This window comes from Vipera berus, assembly GCF_964194415.1.
Source record: "Vipera berus genome assembly, chromosome: 2".
NCBI lineage: Eukaryota > Metazoa > Chordata > Lepidosauria > Squamata > Viperidae > Vipera > Vipera berus.
Window position 1 is genome coordinate 42,504,511 of NC_138203.1, and position 22,152 is coordinate 42,526,662.

At 34.7% G+C, this 22,152-nt stretch overlaps 1 protein-coding gene across 10 annotated transcripts in view; it reads right to left on the reverse strand.

Moving 5' to 3' along the window:
* The window catches only part of ARB2A (ARB2 cotranscriptional regulator A), a gene marked incomplete at its 5' end in the record, with an annotated part of 224,307 nt that overhangs the window by 61,742 nt on the left and 140,413 nt on the right, over positions 1–22,152 (reverse strand). For 9 of the 10 annotated variants that reach the window (XR_014025682.1, XM_081321747.1, XM_081321746.1 and 6 more), the window contains 2 exons: positions 6,894–6,978; positions 10,617–10,733. Coding sequence is in view for 9 of the 10 variants with exons in the window: in XM_081321747.1 (XP_081177873.1) it covers positions 6,894–6,978; positions 10,617–10,733 (202 nt within the window). Of the gene's footprint in view, positions 1–679; positions 724–1,269; positions 1,309–6,893; positions 6,979–10,616; positions 10,734–22,152 lie in introns of those variants that run through there. The other variant, XM_081321751.1, reaches the window with a different exon arrangement.

Below are 22,152 nucleotides of genomic sequence, written 5' to 3' on the forward strand. Positions count from 1 at the left end.
ATGGGGAGAGAAAGCACGGGTGAGCGATGGGGAGAGAAAGCACGGGTGAGCGATGGGGGGGGAAAGCACGGGTGAGCGATGGGGGGGGAAAGCACGGGTGAGCGATGGGGGGGGAAAAGCGGCAGCGGCATTTTCGGGAGCAGCGGGTGAGCGATGGGGGGGGAAAAGCGGCAGCGGCATTTTCGGGAGCAGCGGGTGAGCGATGGGGGGGAAAGCGGCAGCGGCATTTTCGGGAGCAGCGGGTGAGCGATGGGGGGGGAAAAGCGGCAGCGGCATTTTCGGGAGCAGCGGGTGAGCGATGGGGGGGGGAAAGCGGCAGCAGCATTTTTGGGGGCAGCGGGTGAGCGATGGGGGGGGAAAGCGGCAGCAGCATTTTCGGGGGCAGCGGGTGAGCGATGGGGGGGGGAAAGCGGCAGCGGCATTTTCGGGGGCAGCGGGTGAGCGATGGGGGGGGAAAGCGGCAGCGGCGGTTGTTGGGGGCGCAGCAGGCGAGGCAGCTTCTCTCAGCAGCCTGTTCCGAACGAAGGGACAGTTCTTTTTTTTTGTTGACTGGAGTATAAGCCGAAGTGGAGTTTTTCAGCCCAAAAAGTGGGCTGAAAAATTCGGCTTATACTCAAGTATATACGGTATGTGTTCTATAAAACCTAATAAAATGCTATCAAAAGCAAATGCTTCATACCTTCTGAGATCTTACTTGCACTGACACTTATCATTGGATGGTTCCTTAAGACAAACAAAAGAAATTATATATGCAAATATCATAATAGTATGGCCTTAATTCTAATTCTTCCTCCTCTTATTGCTTTCATGTCTTTTTTGAAGTTTATATTAGTATTTTAAATAATATTTAACAGTACTTTTTTCTCCTTTATGATAGGTAATAGATGGGGATAACTCAATGAAGCTGCTAAGATGAATTGTTGGCAGAGTGAAGTGGTAGATTTTAATAATAGCTATAAGTGGTAAGTGGCTCTGAGCTTTGAAGTCTATATAGCTTTGATGTAGTATTCCCTTAGATAATCACAAGATAGTCTGAAAGAAAAAACTTTCCAAACACTATATTAAGTGTTACTATTTGAAACGTCCTTGTATATTTTTTTTTCAACACAGTTTTGTCCTTGATTCTGACATTTTTAAAGAAATTTCCAATACTTAAATTATGAAAATATTTAGGGCTAGGTCTATGATATTCAAACATATTCAAAAACATATTATTAGTACTCGTAATATGAAATGGGGTGGTGCAAAATGATTTTTGTACACACGTACCTTTTTTGTGTTTTGAAAGGAAATGAGAAGAAAATGTATCTGATGTGAAATAAAACATGAAAGGGCTGATATTTAACTTTCTACTTGAACTTTTTCTCACAAGTGTCTTAAAAATAATAAAAAATAATTACAATTTACTTGTGACAATATTTGTAACTTTGTAACTTTTTGTAATTTATATAAAGTTATTTGAACTACCAAAAGAAGCAGTAAATTTTATTGCAGCAAATTCAGCATTACACAACTAAATTTGCTGAAGATATGTAAACACAGCTTTATATCCTTCATAGTCTGTACTTCTTAGATTTTCTTCTACACAATTTTTTAACTGTCACATGCAAATCAAGCTGCACAGTTTAGTCCAGTTTTGGCAGACAAAAGAATGTTAAAGCAGTTAGCCCATAATGTTTTCTTTGCAGTGAAGAGATGATAATCTGTGCACTATTGTACATGAACTCTAAAATGAAGCTACCACTCACTAAGTCCTATGCTTATGTAAACAGACAGGAATAAAGAATATGGCATGTGACCAGTAAATTATGAGAGAGCAACACCTCAAGGTTAAAGGTCCCTGAAGATTTCAACAAATCTCACCAGATATGGCAACAGATTAAGCAAAGAGACAGATTGCCCTCCAACCTTAACCTGTTAAGACCTTTGAAGTCTTACAGTGACCTCTATGATGCTCTTTCATACTAGTTGTTAGTTACACTAATTACAGCCTAATAGTATACTGGTGCCAGACATTTTTTTCTAAAGCCAGCTAGTGAAAGAATATCAGAAAAATAGTAACTGCTCAAGCCAAATTGCAAGAGGCACATTACAAGCTTCTATCCCCAGTTTATAATAGATTTTGTACTTTTTATATATAAAAAGAAAATTCAATAACAACACTGTAAAGGCTTTAAAATTGTATACGTGCTTTAAATAATCTCTAAATCAGATCAAGCTGATCTTACTGTTAAAATTCAAATTTGAGAAAGTCAGCTAGATTGTTTTTTTTAAATGTTACCTTATACAATTACTGTATATCTGCTAAGAAATATGTCTGGGTTCAATGGGTCTTTAACTAAATAAATGTAGAATAGCAATTTAAAGGAATCTGTTGTTTCATTTTTTTAAAAAAGGCAGATGTTTTAAATATTTTTCACCATTCTAAAAATAACTTCTTTTATGTTAAACATCATAGGTGTAGGGATATAGATACAGAACAAGTGCATGCCAATAATTATTCTGGAAAACTCAAGTATAAAAATACTTTGGATGTATCTATTTTTGCACTTATGCAAGGATGCTTCTATGAGTTTTCTGATATTTCTTTCTACTTAGAATATTCTGATTAGACTATTAGAGCTGGTTAAGACCTAGGCATATGCACAGAGTAGGAGTGCCACTAAATACAAGATAAAAATGCTCAAAAATTGAGCATATTTGTATTTGAAAATGAAGATATCCTATGTTATTGGACAGAGAACACTCAATTCAACCTATGCTGTATCATATTTTTTCAGTTATGAACCTTACTTGACACAAGAGAATCAAATATTATATTTTTTTAAAAAAATATTATGATACTATGAATCAGTTTGCTATTGTTTTTGAAAATGAAAACAAAACTCCTTTCTCTATAAAAAGTAACTTTTAACTTTTTCTAGAATAATAATATCTTATAGGAAATTTTTCTACAAATTTTAAAATTCACATTCACTCACTAAGATATCTTCTTTATTTTATTAAATAACAGTCCGTAATATCATGTTATTTAAATAACAGATATATTATTTATAAATCTCTTCTCTGTCAATTAAAAACCCTTTCTAAATAGTGATACCTGAATTAAATACATGTGCGCATCGTGGAGGAAGGGGAGGAATAGTCTTAGCATATTTTCCACAATAATTATGGCTACAATCCAAAACCCTATTTTTATAATGACATAAATAGCGGTAACTCATTGATATTTACTCTTGAGTTTATTTTCTTAGATTTGCACTCTGACATCCAGAGTCCTGGCCTTAGTCCATATATTGCCTCCCTTTTCTTACAAGAGACTAATTCATGCATTTTTCAAAGCTTAGGCCTGTGCATTAGAAAATATGATACCATATTTATATGAGGAAAGAAATATTACAAATTAAACTTTATTATGGCTTGATCATCTAATATGGATTGAATGTTGTTGTTGAGATACAATGTGAAAACGTTTGTGAAAAAATTCCTTTCTATCCTGCACTGAGTCAAGGATGGACTAGAAGTGGGTTCCTGCACTAGGCAGTAAGTTGGGCCATATCACCTCTGAGATCCCTTCCAACCCTTACATTCTATGTATTCTAGGAATATATTTGCGTTAGAACTTGAAAAGTTCATATATATTTTCAAAACCAACTTATTAAAAGTATGATTGCCATAAAGTAAATTTAATATATTTTTTAAAAGTTTATCACTTTTAAAATGCATCCCAAATATGTACTAGCATACTGCATATACCTCTTAGGTTGGTGGAATGTGGCAGTAACATAGCCTTTAGATTAAAGAATCTAGGTCAGGGGTGTCAAACTGGTTGCCCACAAGCTGGGTGCATCACATGCATGCCATGCCCACAAGGGCAAAACATGGTGCGATACATCACGATAAACTTATTAATATAGCTGGAATGGCAGATAATACTGTGTTACAAAAATAATCAGTTTTGTAATCTGTTTTCACAAAAAAAGATCAAGCTTCCTATTTCAGTTCAATTCTGATGTATAATATGCATTTATTTTCACAGAATTTGATTTAGAAATCTTAAAATGTGGAGTTTCAGAAAGTCCACTTGGCCTTTCTAAGAAAGTTTCCCGAATTCATAGTAAAAATGATTTCTTGCAGCTGAAGAGACATAAAGCTAATTCACACTTGCAGTTTACAAGTCCACTAATCCACAATCAGATGAAGTGTGAACTCAGCTGCTCAGGAATAATTGTCCCCTAATCCTTAGCAATTTGCACTTCATTAATGAAGTGAGAATTAATCCTTACTACTATCCTGATGAATTGCACGAAGGAGTTGCTCCAGTTCTGATGCCTCTATCCCAAATAACAGAGGTGGGGCTAACGGGATAATTTTAGCCTTTGTTGTTATACACTTTCTTTGTAAAAGAGAACATGCTTTGTAGAGAACATATTTGACTCATAATGTTCTAGGTATCTCACAGGAATGGTTACCACAAATACAGCATATACAAATAGAAAATAGAAGAAAAATATAGTCATTAAGGATAAGCAGTATACTTCCTGACAATGTGTTAAATATGCTCATTTTTCTCCAAGGAACTGATGGTGAGATAATACTCCATTAACAAATGAAAAGAAGTGCTAGTATCTGACTGCTCCATTCATATTAGCAATATCCTTAAGAACAGTGGTGCAGGGACCAAATTCAGTAAGTTTAACATAAGCAAAGCACTGAAGTAAACAAGGAACTTTCTAATCAATAAGTAAAGGAGCTTTTATCAATATTTTGATGGAGACTACAATTATTGTCATATGCAACTATTTCAATAGGCTTTAATGATCTGTTATATTCGTCTTGTTTTTATTGTTACATTCTGGTTTACTGGTAAACTTACACACTATTATACTAATACATACTATTTACAAAAGGATGTGAAATTGTTTTAGGAAATCAGTGTGAATGAACGGCCAATTTGTAATTATTTTTTTCATTATTTTGAGGTTCTTTGAGGTGTAAGTAAAATTGTACTTCAAAAAATACATCTCTATTTGCTGCTGTATAGGAGAGCAGAATGATCTTAAGACTGATTTTGGCTAAAACAAGACTTTCCAATTTTGGTTAGAAAAAGAATTCAAACATCTATTCTATTAGACAGAAAGGAGTTAGAATTTTCTATGTCTCTTCTGCCATCTAAATGTCATAAATATGGTGTGCTTTCTTAATGACAAATATTTCACACATTAGTCAAATTCTAGCAACAAATATTTTTCATTCCCATTTTAATAAAAAAGATTTTCCATTAATCTTCCTCTTGCATTTTATCCTACTGCATTATATCAAACACATTATATTTATCAGGATTTTTATACAAATACCTGCTTTATGCAATTCCAATTAAATTTTACTTACAAGTTTACTTTACATATGAATCTATTTTTTTTTTCTTGTAGTGGACAACCAGAAGCCTATAGAGTTCCAGTGATACCCAAGTGAGTTAGCTACTAGGTTGTCCAAACTAATGAACTTAACCTCCATTAAATTAATGTCCTTTTAATGCTATCCAGGTTAGTAGTGATTATCACATCAGGTTAATTATGCACTATTTGAATATGCATTTCTTTGGTTTATTTTAAAAGCTTTTGTGTCAGTCACTCTCTCTCACCCCAATTCACCTCACAGGGTTCTTGGAAAATAGGAAAGGAATATTAGGCACATTTGCTCCCAGAATTACTTATGAAAATAATAAAGGTGGGAAATAAATAAATAAACAAGAAAGTTAAGGAATACCAATAAGCTATTTTTATGCCTTTTATTATCAACTATCAAACCAACAGTTAAGAAATATCCTACAGCTAGCACTTGTTCAAGGAACAGTAAAGGCTTTGGAGAAAAATGTTCAGATATCATGATGTGTTTATGTCTATAGAGGTGAGAAATGTGCAGGCAATGGCTTTCCTTGTGATAGTCTAATAAGAAAGAAAGAAAGAAAGAAAAGAAAAGAAAAGAAAGAAAGAAAGAAAGAAAGAAAGAAAGAAAGAAAGAAAGAAAGAAAGAAAGAAAGAAAGAAAGAAAAATTGTCTACATTAGGGGTGTCAAACTTGCAACATCACGTGATTTATCGTGACTTTTTTCCATTGCTGGCAATGGGGTGGGCACAGTTTTGGCATGACGCATCCAGCCCACAGGCCGGCAATTTGACACCCCTGGGCTACATGGATCATAGACAAATTAACCTTGGTTCTCATATGAAGTGCAAATGATCAGGCTCAAATTATGATATTTTGGATATTTTATACAAAGGCCTAGTTATTTTGAGAAGTCTATAATGTTGTGAAAGACAGAGAAACAGATGAGTAGAAGAAAAGTGTATTGACTCATTTATAGCAGTGATCAGTGTACTGCTGGAAAACATAAAGAGCCAGGCAGGAGACAGATTAATGTCAATGTATGGGGTTACTAATTGTCAAATCACTGCAAGTATTTACTGTACATACTTCAATCATTTACCCTTTCATTCACCTTTTTTCTGTACCTCAATCCTCCAGTTCTTGCCCCAGGTCCTGCCAACCTTGCAGTTTGAAAGCATGCAAATGCAAGTAGATAAATAAGTACCACTTTGGTGGGAAAGTAACAGCATTCCATGTGCCTCCATGTATAGTAATGCTTACAACATGACCATGGAAGTGCCTTTGGACAATGCTGGTTCTCTTGGCTAAGGAATGGAGATGAACACTCCCTCCCAGAGTCAAACATGACTGGATAGGGGAAACCTTTACCTTTACCTTAGATGTCAGGACACTGATCTGAATAGGTGACCCACTAAAATACTAAAACATCAAAATGATATTCAATAAACTAGTAATTTCCTGATGGCAAACAACTAGCTTATTTCAGGAACAGAGATTGCATACCTGCAGAAACACGTGGGCAATCAGGTAGCATGGACTCTACTGATGTATCCAGAGGTTCTGAACTTGATACCCAATTACAGCAATTCTGAAATTAAAGAGAACTTTGAATAATCAAATACCTTAGGGTTTTTTAACCATATTGTCAAAGCTTAATCATAGGGATTATCATGTCAAGACCAAAAAAATAAACTGGACTTGTAAAGTGAGATTTGAGCTCATACAAGAGTAGAAGTAGCTATATATCTGCAAGCATTATTATATCTAGTATAAACCTTCAGGGAGCTTTTGCTGTTTTGTAATTATATTAACATCTGAGGCAATTACGTCCACAAATATGTCCTCTTACCTGGCAATGAAATTACCATGGCAGTAGCATGAGCAAAGAAGAACTATCTGACAACTTTCTTCTCTTTCATAATTCCCAAGATCAGCTGCCTCAGGTGATTGGCCAATACGGGTAGCTATATCAATTTAATTAATAATAAATAAATAAATGATCCCCTAAAAGGATTTAATATATTATATATGGAATTAATATGAGACACAACTCAGTCAAATAACATCTAAATGATGGAGAATATCCAATGGATACATCTCACTCAAGTACTATGTCTAGCTTGGGACATCACACTATTAAGGATCAGAAGGTCGGCAGTTTGGCGGGTCGAATCCTGAGTGCCGCGTAGCAGAGTGAGCACCTGTTACTCGTCCCAGCTTCTGCCAACCTAGCAGTTCAAAAGCACATAAAAATGCGAGTAGAAAAATAGGGACCACTATGGTGGGAAGGTAACAGCGTTCCGTGCGCCTTTGGCGTCTAGTCATGCCAGCCACATGACCACAGAGACGTCTTCGGACAAGCGCTGGCTCTTTGGCTTCGAAACGGAGATGAGCACCGGCCCCTAGAGTTGGAAACGACTAGCACGCATGTGCGGGGGAACCTTTACCTTTTTATACAAAATGAAACAGGTAGACAGAGGATGAACTAACCATTGGAAGTTAAGTGTGCCAAAAGAGATGGAAAGAATTGGAAATACTTTGTCCTTGAAAAGAAATACTGGGGGGGGTGTCTACCTTATTTCAAATATCTTAACAGATGCATTAGTTAAAATAATACATCCTAATTGGATATTTATCTTTTTTTGTACTTATGTTAAATTAGTATGGTTAATCGGGCTAAAACTTTATTAAAATGGAACTGATTCAAGTTGTCTTACATAAAATATAAGAGAGAAAAATGACATAGATTATGGGAAATAAAATATGAATGATATTATGGATAATAAATCAGCATGAAATATCTCAGTTTTACTAATCTATTAATTGCTTATTTCCTAATTAAATCCTCTTTTACTTTTCAACCTTGGAATTTAAATATCATAGCGTTTTCTTCAAAATTATTACAATTTACTTTTCATAAATAATGACTGTCAAACAAAATAATCCACCAAGCTTTTGTTAAAATATGAAGACATCTGATTTAATTAAAACATTTGATATAATTAAAAACTTATATTGAAAAATGAGGAATAAGATAGAACTAAATACATGCATCCCAGATAAATGGCTGATTGTCCTTATGCCAAAAAAGCATGTATTGTATATTTTTAAATGTTGCTGCCACAGTTGTGCACCATGGAAGCCATCCTCACTATAGAAAGATTCTTGACTGGTAGATCAAATGTCTTATTATAGTTTCTTAATTCATTTTGTCTGGAAGAAGATGTCAGCTGTGTTTAGGTGAGGAGAGAATTTCAAAAGCTGTAGTCTCCTCCAATAATGTAAAAGCCATGAGTTTTGAAAAGATTTGTCAAGGCTCTCCTCCTGTTCTGGGACCAGAGAGAGGAAGAAGAACATAAAGAAGAGGTATTGTATGAGATTAGAAATTGCTCACAAGCACTGCATATTTTGTAAGAAATGCTAGATCAGTAAAACTACTGAACTCTGTGCAAAAAATATAACTGACTAGTGTATTTGTTATCTTTTACCTAATTGTGTGATGGTAATATTTCTGTATTTCATAAAGACTTTAAAATGTACATTCAGAGACCTGTTTTTAATTAACACCTGAAAGAAGGAATTGGAATTTTTATGAGGTATTATATGTTTGACATAGATAAAATTAATATTTCTACTGATATAACATTACATCAGAGAATTTTAGACAACACCAAAGATTTCAACAAAATTACTTTATACTATATACAATGAGCCAATGGCAATAAGAATTAAGTATCTCAAATGCAGACTGAAGATACAAAAATGGAAAATTTGTTTTATCAGTCATCACAATGTCTAACAAAACTTTAAAATAGGATTTCTACTGGCACTTAAATATGTATGCTGTGATAAAGGTAGATAGATGCAGTGAAAAATTGCTATTGTTAACTATTCATTCTTTCAGTAACAGCAATTACCACTGCATGTTCAAAGCAACTGAGAAAAAAATGAATTATTATTCAATCTCTCAATCTAAACCTGATATAGTAAAAATATATCCTGTTGGCATGATGTAGTTTAGAAACATATCTAAAATTCATGTAATATAACACTGTTAAGATGAGATTCTTTGAGTATCCCATCCATATTTTAATTCACTATTTTCTGAAAATAAAATCATGGGTAATGGATTGTCTTATTTAAATATTTCTCAATAGCAATTAGTTATTAGGTTTAAAATGGGAGATGTACATTTTAATGCTTTGCTCCTCATGTTATATATTAAATGTTCTGAATTTTCATAATATTTCTTTTTCTCAATAAGCTTTTCAACTTGAGTATTTTATTCAATTGCCAAAAAAAGATAAATACAGAAAACTTTAATACTGGTATTTACTTGAAATATAAAGAAAAAAAACTTGTAAAATAAAGTAAATGTAAGATTTCTAAGTTGCATTTTCAAAGTAACATTTACGTATTTAAGAATTAGAAAGACATTTTAAAGAAATATTTATATGAATCAATCCCCAAATGAATTTATTTTTCTTATTTACTAGAATGTGACATTCCAATCACAAAAGACTCTTAGTGGCTTATATTTCTTTTTATCCACTAATATTAAAACTAAACAGTATACCAAAGAAGTGAACTAATAGTAGTAAAACAATGAACTATAAAGTTAGTCATCTATATGAAAGAAGTATGTTGAAGTGGTTTGGTTGTATAGGGAGAATGAATGAGAATTAACCCACAAAACATGCACATGATGGAATAGTAGGTTAAGAAGAAGGTGAAGACTATGAAAGTTATGGTTGGATGGAATTGGCACCTTCAAATAACGTGAGAAATTTAAAGAAGGATGGTTTGCAATGTTAGAAAGCAATGAAAAGATAATGTAAAGCAGATTTAAATTAGATTTCCTCTTCTCATCTGCATTTCTTTTCTTAATGATGTCATTTTTTTCTGCACTCCAAATACAACTGACCCCCCAAAAAACAGCATTATGGTAAGTATGTATGCATATATAACTTAGATATAATGTTGAGTGAAACTCTTTGATGATCAAAATTGGATTTTAACAATGATCTGTAATTTGTATGAAAAATTTAAGCCCTGCTGGATGAATTGAATAAAGTTCATAGTCTCTTTATAACAGTCTTTATATACAAAGGCATTCATGTTCCCCTAAGGGAAAATTGTAAAAGCAGGAGGAAGGAAGTGCTGCTCCTAATAATAAGAATGCTAGTTGGTCAGTTTGTGCACTTGGTTATCAGATTACAGCCTCACCTCTCGCATCCACTCTCGAACAATTTTATCAGCTTCTTGATGCCACACGTTATGAACTGAATCTGTCAATGCCACTGCAGTAACTTTATTTTTTACTTCTATTTCTCGCTGAATCATCTGTGGAAAATATAAGTCCAAAAATTTATTAAAATGTGAACAAACAATGGAAATAGTCAGTGAACTGCTTTTATTGATCTACAGGTTCACTAAAAAACCCAAAATATTATTCAGTAAAAGTGAAAATTATTTAATAACAACTTTCATTTCTGGGTTGCAGAAAACACTATTTATCCTACCTACTACAATCTTACCGAGCTTTCATTTTAATTTATTCACATCACTTTCTGGTCAACATGACTATCTTAGATTCTCAGAATCTTTCTGGAATTATTCACTGGCCAAACCTTAATTAAAATATATGTTCACTGCTTCTCATGTTGCAAAACACATGATGGTGTACAAGATGAAAACAATATTATATGCATTGTATACTGCTATTGAGGGACGCGGTGGCTCAGTGGGTTAGGACGCTGAACTTGTCGATCGGAAGGTCGGCAGTTTGGCGGGTCGAATCCCGAGTGCCGCGTAGCCGAGTGAGCGCCTGTTACTCGTCCCAGCTTCTGCCCACCTAGCAGTTCGAAAGCATGTAAAAATGCAAGTAGAAAAATAGGGACCACTACGGTGGGAAGGTAACAGCGTTCCGTGCGCCTTTGGCGTCTAGTCATGCCGGCCACATGACCACGGAGACGTCCTCGGACAAGCGCTGGCTCTTCGGCTTTGAAACGGAGATGAGCACCGGCCCCTAGAGTCGGAAACGACTAGCACGCATGTGCGGGGGAACCTTTACCTTTACCTATACTGCTATTAGTTATGTTTATAGGATATTGTAACTTGGCTTGCGTATAGCACTAAGTCACAGTTTATTTTAGATACAGCCTTTTGAGTATGAAGGTCAGAGATATTCCTAACAAATGCAGTTAACTTTTTTTTTCTTCCTCTCCATATCACCCCTGCTTCATTTCGAAGAAGAAGAATATAACTATTATGGTCATTGACCAGCAATAGACATCACCTTTTACAATATATTTAAAAATAGTACTGACATTAATAATAAATAATAACATCCCTGTTAAGAAAATACATGTTCTCAAAATGTTAGGGTCACTCCCTAGTTTATGTGAGTGGGAAGCCACTAAGTTTGTGACTAAATATAATGTTCCAAAAATTATCTTCAAAAAATTGGCACAAGCTGACAACTATAATTCTGTAACCTCCAGGACTCAAACCCTTCTACCACGCATGCAGTGGCAAAATTCTTTGTTGCGTGGTAGAAGGGTTTGAGTCCTGGAGGAGAAAGCCTACATAAAAATTGTCTGCCATACTCTGCTTCATTTCACTCCTAGAGATACAAGTGTTTTGTTTTTCAATCACTGTATAATTGGGTCTTTTCCTATGCATTGATTACAAAAGTTGAATAGGGAATTTAAATGCAAATATAGATGTTTGTAATAATAATTTCACTCTATAAGTATGGTAATAAAAGAGTGAGTAACTATTGCATAATGTAATTGAATATAGTAGCAGCAGTTGCAGAATTTTTTAAATAAAAAGTGCAATTGAACTTCTTGAACTTGTATTTATCTTGCCAATAACAAAAATGTATATTTTAATAGATCTTTTAAACAGACAAAAAGAACAGGAAGAGTTAGTGCTTCCCAAGAGTGACATGTCACTTTCAAATCATGGTTATCATTATGGCGTGCTATCCTTAAATTATGGTTAATGAACTTCCTCATAATGAGATTGATAAAAGAATAACTAAACTACAGGAAGTATGACCAGCTTGGTTACAACACATCAACTCTATATATCTTTTCAACTGTGACTTATGTATCATCACCTCCCACCCCAAACAGCACAGTACAGAATACAATATTAGAAAGCAAGATAAAGAATAAGAGAACAAAGGGCTGTTAACATAAGTAACATTAAAACTCAAAGCATTACAACTGGTATTGTGGACAGTATGACACTAAAAATATTTAGTTTGCAAATTTTTTTCCACTAGAAATCACTGAATTTTTCATTTCAGCTATATATACATTTTAAATATCATTTTAAACTACTTTTAAAGACATGACATTAAAGTATCTATTCACCTGGACAACTATCCCTGTACATATAAAAAACCCAATTTTATACAATCAGTTTATGTAGTTGATATATTTGTGGTAACTGCCTAATTTAAGAGCAGACGTCTGTGGGTTTTATTTTAACTGGGCTTCCTCACTATATAGTAGTACATGAGTCATGTAATAATTTTGTGCAATAATTGTACAGGATTACTAGCTGTTGATCCAGTCAAAATAAAAGACAGAATGTACAACCATCACAATTCAGAATATAACCACATTTTAAACCAATAGTTTAAGAACTAGACTAGATAAAATGTCTTTCTAACCCAGCACTCCGTTTTAAATATTTATCAGCCTAGTAACCTTGGAAAACTCCTGTACTGGAGATTATGTTGCTGATTAAGTTGCACACAAATTATGCAGGATGGAAGGCAAAACTTTTATTACTTAAACAGTAAAGGTTTAAAATCCGGTTTTGGTGTAGACAAATCATACATGCACTATAATTTAAAAATCCAGTCCAGTGCTTTTAAGACTTAATTTGACAGCCAAATTTTCTTATTCCTTTTCTTTGTAGTAATGAACATTTAGTATAGTTCTGCAAATAAGAGGGAAATACAGCTATTAAGTAAAGTTGTATATGTTATTTTATAACCTGCAGCTTATTAATTCAGCTCTACTTAATTTTTAAGTATCATTCTAACTCTCATGACCAGAGGAAATGAAATCATATGCCAGTGGAATTAAAAGTAGGTAATATTTCTGAGCTGTTGGGCATAACTGAAAAATTGAAAGTATGTTATAGATATGTAATTTGAAGATGACACACTTTCAAACATATAACTGGAGAATAGTCAATGGACTCTGAAAACAGACAAGTTTGACAATCTGGACAAACAGAGGATACAGAAATTTACAAAATTTTATGAGGATTTAGTGACACTGTGCCAGTTTGGTGTAGTGGTTAAGATGTGAGCTAGAAATTGGGAGATTGTGAATCTAATTTCTGTTGTAAGCATGAACCCAGCTGGGTGACCCTTGACCAGTCACTCTCAGCCCTGGGAAGCAGGCCCTGGCAAACCACTTCCAAAATGCCAAGAAAACTGTAGAAACATGTCCAGACAGTTGTCAGAAGGCAATACTGAATGGTAGCTGTACACACAAACAAGGGATACTCTTTTATCTCCTAAATCACAGGCAGCATATCTTAAGCATTAGAAGACCTGCTAAGCATCCTTCTGAAGTTCCCAAATTTATTTATTTATTTTATTTTATTTTAATTCCATTTATATCCCGCCCTTCTCCGAAGACTCAGGGCGGCTTACAAGCTTAGCAGTAGCCTTCATTCTATGTATATGCCTGCTTATTAGGGCTTTCGCCCCCCCCCAAGTGGCATTATTACAAAGTCAGCTTAATTGCCCCCAACAATCTGGGTCTGGTTGGTTACTATTTGGAATAGAATGATGGAGCAGCTAACTTTTGACTGATCCAGCAAAACTCTTCTCAAATTTTTACATACGTTTCTTATAAATGGAGATGCACGATCAATTGTATAGGCAAAGAACTTTATAAACCTGTCAGAGTGTCCTACAGAAGAATATTCACAAACTTCTCTTTCTAGGAAGGAACAAGTAATTCTAAGATGAGCTGCTGGATGCAAACCTGCAGGTGCAATAAAAATCGAGACGTGATCATTCTTTATTTTTTTATTATCCTGGCATATTCCTGTATGTGGGTATGTCACTGTGCTTAGCCACATTCATCCTTTTTCTCCATTGGGAGAATTTCAAAGCAGGAAAAAATTTGGAAGTAATCTTGTCCAGAACTCTTGTTGCCTCCCTATTTCAGAGGTCAACACAGTACATGGCAGAGCTATGCTCAAAATTTGTATTGAGAAATGTTTATGCACCAATATGTCATACAACAGCAGTACTACAAAAGCACAATAGGGATATGTAACCTCATTGTGATTTGCATCTGGCTCAAAGTATACACACAAACACACACACACACACACACACACACACACACAGAGAGAGAGAGAGAGAGAGAGAGAGAGAGAGAGAGAGAGAGAGAGAGAGAGAGGGAGAGGTCTCTTATACCTATTTGAACTGAACAAGGTTTCAGAAGTGAGGCAAAATGAAGCAAAGCGGCAATGCTTAAAAGACAATCAAAGACGGGACTTCTGTGACTAATACAAAGACCAAAAGTATTAAGAAAATGGAGTATAAATTTCTTATAATTCTATAGAGACTGAGATGGATTCATAGAAGGCAATAATAAAGTATATATTCCATAAAGATGAAGATTACTATACATTTGGTGAAGATACAGGGAGCAGTTGTAAGGTTGATAGAATGAAATCATCACATATACTACTAGGATCCTTGTTGCAAGAAGCTTACTCATCCCTAGAATATCATATCACGTACATCGCCAACATCACTAGAAGTATAACTCATCACTGATCCTCCTGAGTTGGATTAAACACGCTAATACAAAGCCTGACAGGCTTAAGTAATGAGCATATGAAGGGCTCTAAATGGTACTTGCAGCATATAGCAGAATCCTAATAAAATCTTGAGATCACAGATGAAAAAGAAAGGCATTGCTTTTAAATGGAAGAAATATTGCAGGTAAAGTATCTGTAGGAAGGCTTGAAGTTGCTGGTATCTTTAATATTGACAAGAGCAATAATGGAAACAAGGCAATAATGGAAACAAGAACATATAAACAGGCAGAGAAAGCAAGTTAGGTAAAAGAAGAAGAATAACAAATTTGTTGCATTAAGAATAGCAAAGGCAGGAAGCAGAAAAACATTTAAGGACCAAAGGTAAAGCTTAGCCAGTTGAGTCCAAAAATTTCCTGATATTGTAGACCTGCTCCGATTCTAGCAATGAAGCCAATAGCAGTAGCTTCATCCAAGGATGAATAAAACATTGTGGCACAGCCAACTATGCAAACAATTGTTCAGGTATGGCCAAAAGCAAAGGGGATACATAATCCTGGTGAGCACCTTGCCTTGTGCTTGGAAGATAATAAAGTATTGGTAAAGTGGTTAAAATAACAGCTTCATATAGAATGTATTACAATAGCTTTGCCTTGAGATTATAAAATAAGTTTGAGACAAAAAGGATTAAAGTCTTTTTCATTAGGTGGAGTTTGTGTAAAGCAGATTCAGTTCAGGAACACAATATGATTAAACCAAAAGTAGAAGAAAGATATACCTTATTGCACCTTAATTTTAATGCATGGGTAATCCTCAATGGATGGAATGTACGGAGCAATGGATGGAAACTAATCAAGGAGAGAACCAATCTAAGGAGAAACTTCCTGACAGTGAGAACAATAAACCCGTGGAACTTCAGAAGTTGTGGATGCTTTATCACTGGAGGCTTTGAAAAAGAGACTGGACATCTATTTGTCTGAAATGGTCTCCTGCTTGAACAGGGGGTTGGATTAGAAGACTAGAAGATTTTCAAGGTCACTTCCAACTCTGTTATACTCACTTAACCAACATTTGTTCAGCAGCCATTTGAAGTTATAGCAGAGCTGAACAAATGGTAGTTATGCCCGGCACCTTAAGTTATGGTGATTGAAGCACCCCCTAAGGTCATGTGATCAAAATTTGGGTGCTAGTCAGCCCACCAGCACCAATAACCATAGGGGCACCAAGTCCTTCCACCCAGCCATCTCCCCCATCTCTGCCATTTTGGTTGTCCTGCACTTCACTGCCTCTGCTACCCTGGGCTCTGCTGGTCCTGCCATCTTATCAAATTGCATGCAGCCTTTTTGCAAGGATTTGGAAGGATTCAAAGCCTTGCAAGGCCAAATGTGATTTGTATAAGGCCATAAGCAACCTCAGGAAGATGGCCTGGCACGGATAGTATCTGTAATGTAAAGAACCAGACTGGGGACACCTCATCAGCAGTGGGCGAAGAACGATGGTGAAGGTCAGCTGGGAGCAACAAAGTCAGTGGAACACATGGTGGCAGGGCTGGCATAAGTCACAGAGTACTGGGAAGCCAAAAGAGCTCCTTTCTGAGAGAGATGGGAGGTTAAGAAATGTGATAAATTAATAAATAAACAAATAAGCAAACAAACAAATGGGCAGGGATGGGGTGTGAGATAGGCAGAGGGGAGTGAAAAGAAGCCAGCCTCTTAACTTACTGAAGTTTGGGGCTGGAAAGGACCTAGTCAGTAATGGCTTGAATTGGGGAGGGTCCTCATCTAATGACCTGTGGGATTTGGTTAATGAAGGCAGTGGAAAGTGCTGGGATTACCACTGTTTTGGTTATTCCAATTTAGTCGTTCAATCCATGCTACCTGTTTTTTTGTGCTTAAGCACTTATTATAAAATTACATAAGTACATTTTAACATACGAAATGCATTTTATTACACTGATGTTTTCTCAGGTATACTTTTCTATATCACTCACTCATGTTGTAACAGAAAATACTTAATAGCAATTTTGTACAAATAAGAAGTTGGTAATATTTACTTTATCTGAATTAGAAACATCTTTATTTAAGATCAATAAAATTTACTCTCTATATACAAATGCTTGCAAATAATACACTTCAGACTTAATAAACGCACTGAGAGATTTCTCTAGACTGTTGCTTTTTCTTAATTCATTGTCAAAAATTATAGAAAGTATGATAGCTGTTCAGAGGATACCTGTTCACTTTTTGGCTTCAGTCTTTTTTGGCCAAGATACCAACCTGTTATTCAAATATTACATTCTTCTGCACTGTCTAACTCATTCTCTATCTCTCGCATGTTTGGCCTCTAAACTTGGCTCTTATTTTCTATACAAATGCAGAATATCACATGTCCATCTTCAATTGAATTAGGCCTGGTGAATGCTTGCTTTCATTTCTTACCCATATAAAGCAATATGCTTCTGTCCCATTCTAAATGAAGGTTTTCATTTTCTGTACTGGTAATCTATTAGTTTTGCAGCGTGTCTTCTGGCTATTTCCTTTACCTATAACTCTTTTCTCATCTACTCTTTTCTCATCTAATTTTTGACACAAATTTTGAATGAAACAAAAAGTTTTGGAATTAGAGAGATGAAAAAGTTGTTTGTAAGTTTGGGGGAGATGAATTAGAAACTCAAGGTAGATCTGTTGTGGTAAAAGAAGCAGACAATATCAGTACATTGAATGTAATATTGGACACATATAAAAATCTTCATGTTTAAACACTCACATGTTTAACATATAACACAAAATAAGTCATTCTAATAAGAATTGGAATAAATACCACTTAACAGCACTGTCTTCTGATTTCAGATAATCATCATATACTTAGTAATTATTTTATTGGAGTATACATTTATATAAATATAAATGAATTATATCCAATTACGAAGCTGTTTCTAAGAAAAAATATCAGAAAAAAAATTCTTTCTAGTCTTGAAAACCTTATATAGAATAAATCATGACAAAGCAGGTTTCATTCACACTGTCTTATCAATGTTTTGTATCATTTTCTGAAAGAATTCTTTCTAGACAGAAAGAGGTCATTTCATCTCATTTACAGAAAAATACTCAACTGAGCATGCCAACATGTGTGCTAATTCTAACTTCAGGAGGCACTGATGTAGTTAACAAAGACGACTGAAAAACCATCAGCTGGGAACAGTTCTTCATCAGTACTAAAGAGGGGGCAGAGCTGAACCAGTGACCTAGAAGTGAAAGACTTTGTAATCTGATTACCCATCTTTTGAGCTATGCAGTCCATCCCCCTTTCATTTTTACTGATAAGAGAGAATCTTATTACCTAAGCAACTTTTGTAGTCATTTAGCAATGCAAAAGCTTTCATTTAGTGCACTAAAAGGACACTAATGGCACACTTATTAGCCTGTTTCAAGTTTTATCTCAGCACTACTTTTTCCTATTAATTTAAAAAGAATGCATTGATATAAAATTATACAGAAATGTTTTTATAATGATTTTTGATGATGCTCTTGCTGACTATTAGAGAGCTGCTATAAAGAAGTAGAATTAACAGAGCACTTACTGTCAAACCAAAAGAAAATGTAGACCTAAATTAGCAAATACTGAATTGTCTGCATTTCCAGACAGCACAATCATATTACAATTGAACTACAAACTTACTGACAATGAACAGATAATTCAATAAAGTTTTCCAAGGTACAAAAAGGATTTGTAACATTGGAGTAGTTTTCTAATTTCAAAGCAGAGTTTTTTTATTATGCCACTGTAATGTGCAAATGTGGCAACACGCATTTCAAAAGTGTTGAAAATGATCTTATATGATAAGAGAATGCTTATATATTTTTTTCATTTCTGAAATGGTATTTCTTTTAAGAATCTCAGGAAGTAATCTTGAAAAATCGTTCCTGCTTTTTGGCCTGCAGGAAAACAATTTCCCTTTAGCTTAAGATATTAAGAGAGTAAAAACAGAAAAATCTTGAATTCCCAGAAGCATACATGCAGCTAATAACTCAGACTTAATTATTTCTAGATCTTATTTTAACTTTTGTAATGAGACAAAATGGTATGGCCTTATTTGAAAGAGTATATATTTATATTTTATAGTCCAGTAATAGCAACAAGGGCAATATTTTAAGAATAAGTAACAAAGTAATTTTATAGTGTTAATTAATCAAATATGATTAATCCTCATTAACTCCCAAAATAAAGTAGATGATATTGTACCCTATTAAGTGATAAATGACTACCCTAAATACTATATTATACAATATATGTAAAAAATGAGAAGTTTTAAATAAACTCTTAAATAAGTATATGGTAGAGTTTTTAGATCGCTAACAGGAAAATCAAAATGAAGTTTGGCTTTTTAAAAGCAACCAGGTAATTTACAGTCAAAATATTCTATAAATTATTTCGACTGAAGACATGTTCTGCACAAAATTGTTTTTTAAAATAAATATTTGATCAAAATGTATTGTCAGTTTGCTTATAGTGGATAAAATATTGTGAATAATTGAAATAATTACCATTAATTTTTGAAGATATAAAATATAAGTATAAAAAGTCAAAATCAGAATTTATTGAATGAAGACTGATGAATCATTTGATTTTTCTATAGCTCCTCCAAGGACGTTTTTTGTAGTTACAAAGCATTAATATATTCAAAATGTATTAGCCACTGTATAATTGCAAAACAAAATTACTTATAAGCATTAGCATTTTCAGGTAAGGAGTAAATTGTCCTGCTTTATCATATTTGACTTAGTAGCATTTGCAAGCCAAAGGTTTGTATATTTGTTATGTTTCTAAACATTCTACTGGACAATGCAGAGTTCTGTCATATAGAAATGAATAGTCATATAAGTTGAAAGTAAGGGGACGCGGTGGCTCAGTGGGTTAGGACGCTGAGCTTGTCGATCGGAAGGTCGGCAGTTTGGCGGGTCGAATCCCGAGTGCCGCGTAACAGAGTGAGCGCCTGTTACTCGCCCCAGCTTCTGCCAACCTAGCAGTTCGAAAGCACGTCAAAATGCAAGTAGACAAATAGGGACCACTCCGGTGGGAAGGTAACAGCGTTCCGTGCGCCTTTGGCGTCTAGTCATGCCGGCCACATGACCACGGAGACGTCCTCGGACAAGCGCTGGCTCTTCGGCTTTGAAACGGAGATGAGCACCGGCCCCTAGAGTCGGAAACGACTAGCACGCATGTGCGGGGGAACCTTTACCTTTACCTTTATATAAGTTGAAATAAATAAATAAACAAAGAAATGCCAGCCAAAGTTAGCTGTACATGGCTCAGAACTCTATAGATGACTTTTTGGAAAGATAAAACAGAAATATCTTGAACTGGAGTTAATGAGCACTACAGCTCATCAATTACTAATAACAAATAAGGTTTAAATATAATGTAAGCGGAGATATGTAAATTTAATCTTAACATATCTTTAAAGGATTAACTATGGCACTTACTGACATTTTGTCAATACTGAACTGCCATGGCCTTTATAAGTAGGAGAAATGCTATTATATTATTAATACTGAAGAACAGAAACATACTTTAATTCATTTTATTTTCATAACTCAAATCTGCATATTTACTGGCAAACAAAATTTGAAAATGTTTAATCAGTAATTTCCACAGTTAAATTCTAGCTATACTGTGCAGAAAACATGCGGATATATTTGTATGCAGATGAATATATAGTTTTAAACCAGCAACACTTATAATGTGGATATTATTCCCTTGACCTTTGTTCAATGAAACTACAGTAACTCTTCTATAATACTTTCTCACTTGTTTTCTAAACCTACTCAATCACACTTGCTAGCAAGGAAAAGTTAGCCTTCTGCCTTTGGCAGAAATGATATTTCAAGTAAAAAAAAAATCCAATTTCTTGTGTGGCACATTTGATTCCCTGTTTGTTTTAAGTGCAAATAGCGCCATCCTTTGTATTAGCACTGCATTTAGACTTCACTAGATTAGACTGTACATTGGAAACAAAAAAAGCAATGAATTAAACTGTCTAGATCTTTAAAAATAAGAATACCACTGTTAATTAAAGTAAGATTACAGGAATCAGCTGAGTTTTCCCCCACAATCCCAGAAGAAAGCCACAACAGAGGATAAGCAGTGCCCTCTAGTGTAATTTACAGCAGATACAAATCTGAATAAAGGTAAGCATCATCTCAGGCTCTTTAAGGAGAAATACATTGCAAGCATGTTTATATACCAACAGACGCATTGTAAATAATTATTAATCACAACCATTAATAATCAAATTATATAATGTTATATCCACTGCCTAGTAGGTATACCCTGTACGTGTAAACATTGTACACCACACTTTCTCTCAAAAAGTCTGACATAGCCAAGATGTCTTTAATGTTGCAGGCAGCTTAGGGGGAAAAAACATTTCCACACAGAATAGCAGGCCATGCATGAAAGCGGGTGTCAGAAAACCCAGCAGAATCACTCACTGTGAAGATGTCTAATAGGGACTGCTGAATACACAATATAGGCAGCAGGGACTGAATGACTAAATTGGAGTGACCTGAAGGTAGTACGAAAGGTTTGAATCAACCAGGTCCATACATTGTAATTAAACCTATAGTGAATGTCTGATTCTTCCGTTCTTTCATTAAATGGAAGGTATTTTAAATTTATTGGGTCTGATGACAACATTCTTATAATTGTGCTTCATCAGTAATCTTTTAAAGTTCTCTTTTAAGAAGTACTACACAAAAGGACTCATATTGCTTTTCTGTGTCTTCTCAAGGCAACTAATAGTAGGAGCAAATTTTACTGTAAATTTGGAACAAGTGATGTATTAGTATTGAAAATTTAAGAAGACAAGATTAAAATAATAATGCAATTAATGGCAATAAATTTCCTTCCTCTCCAAGACCAGGTTAAATACAAACACATTTTGAATGAAAAG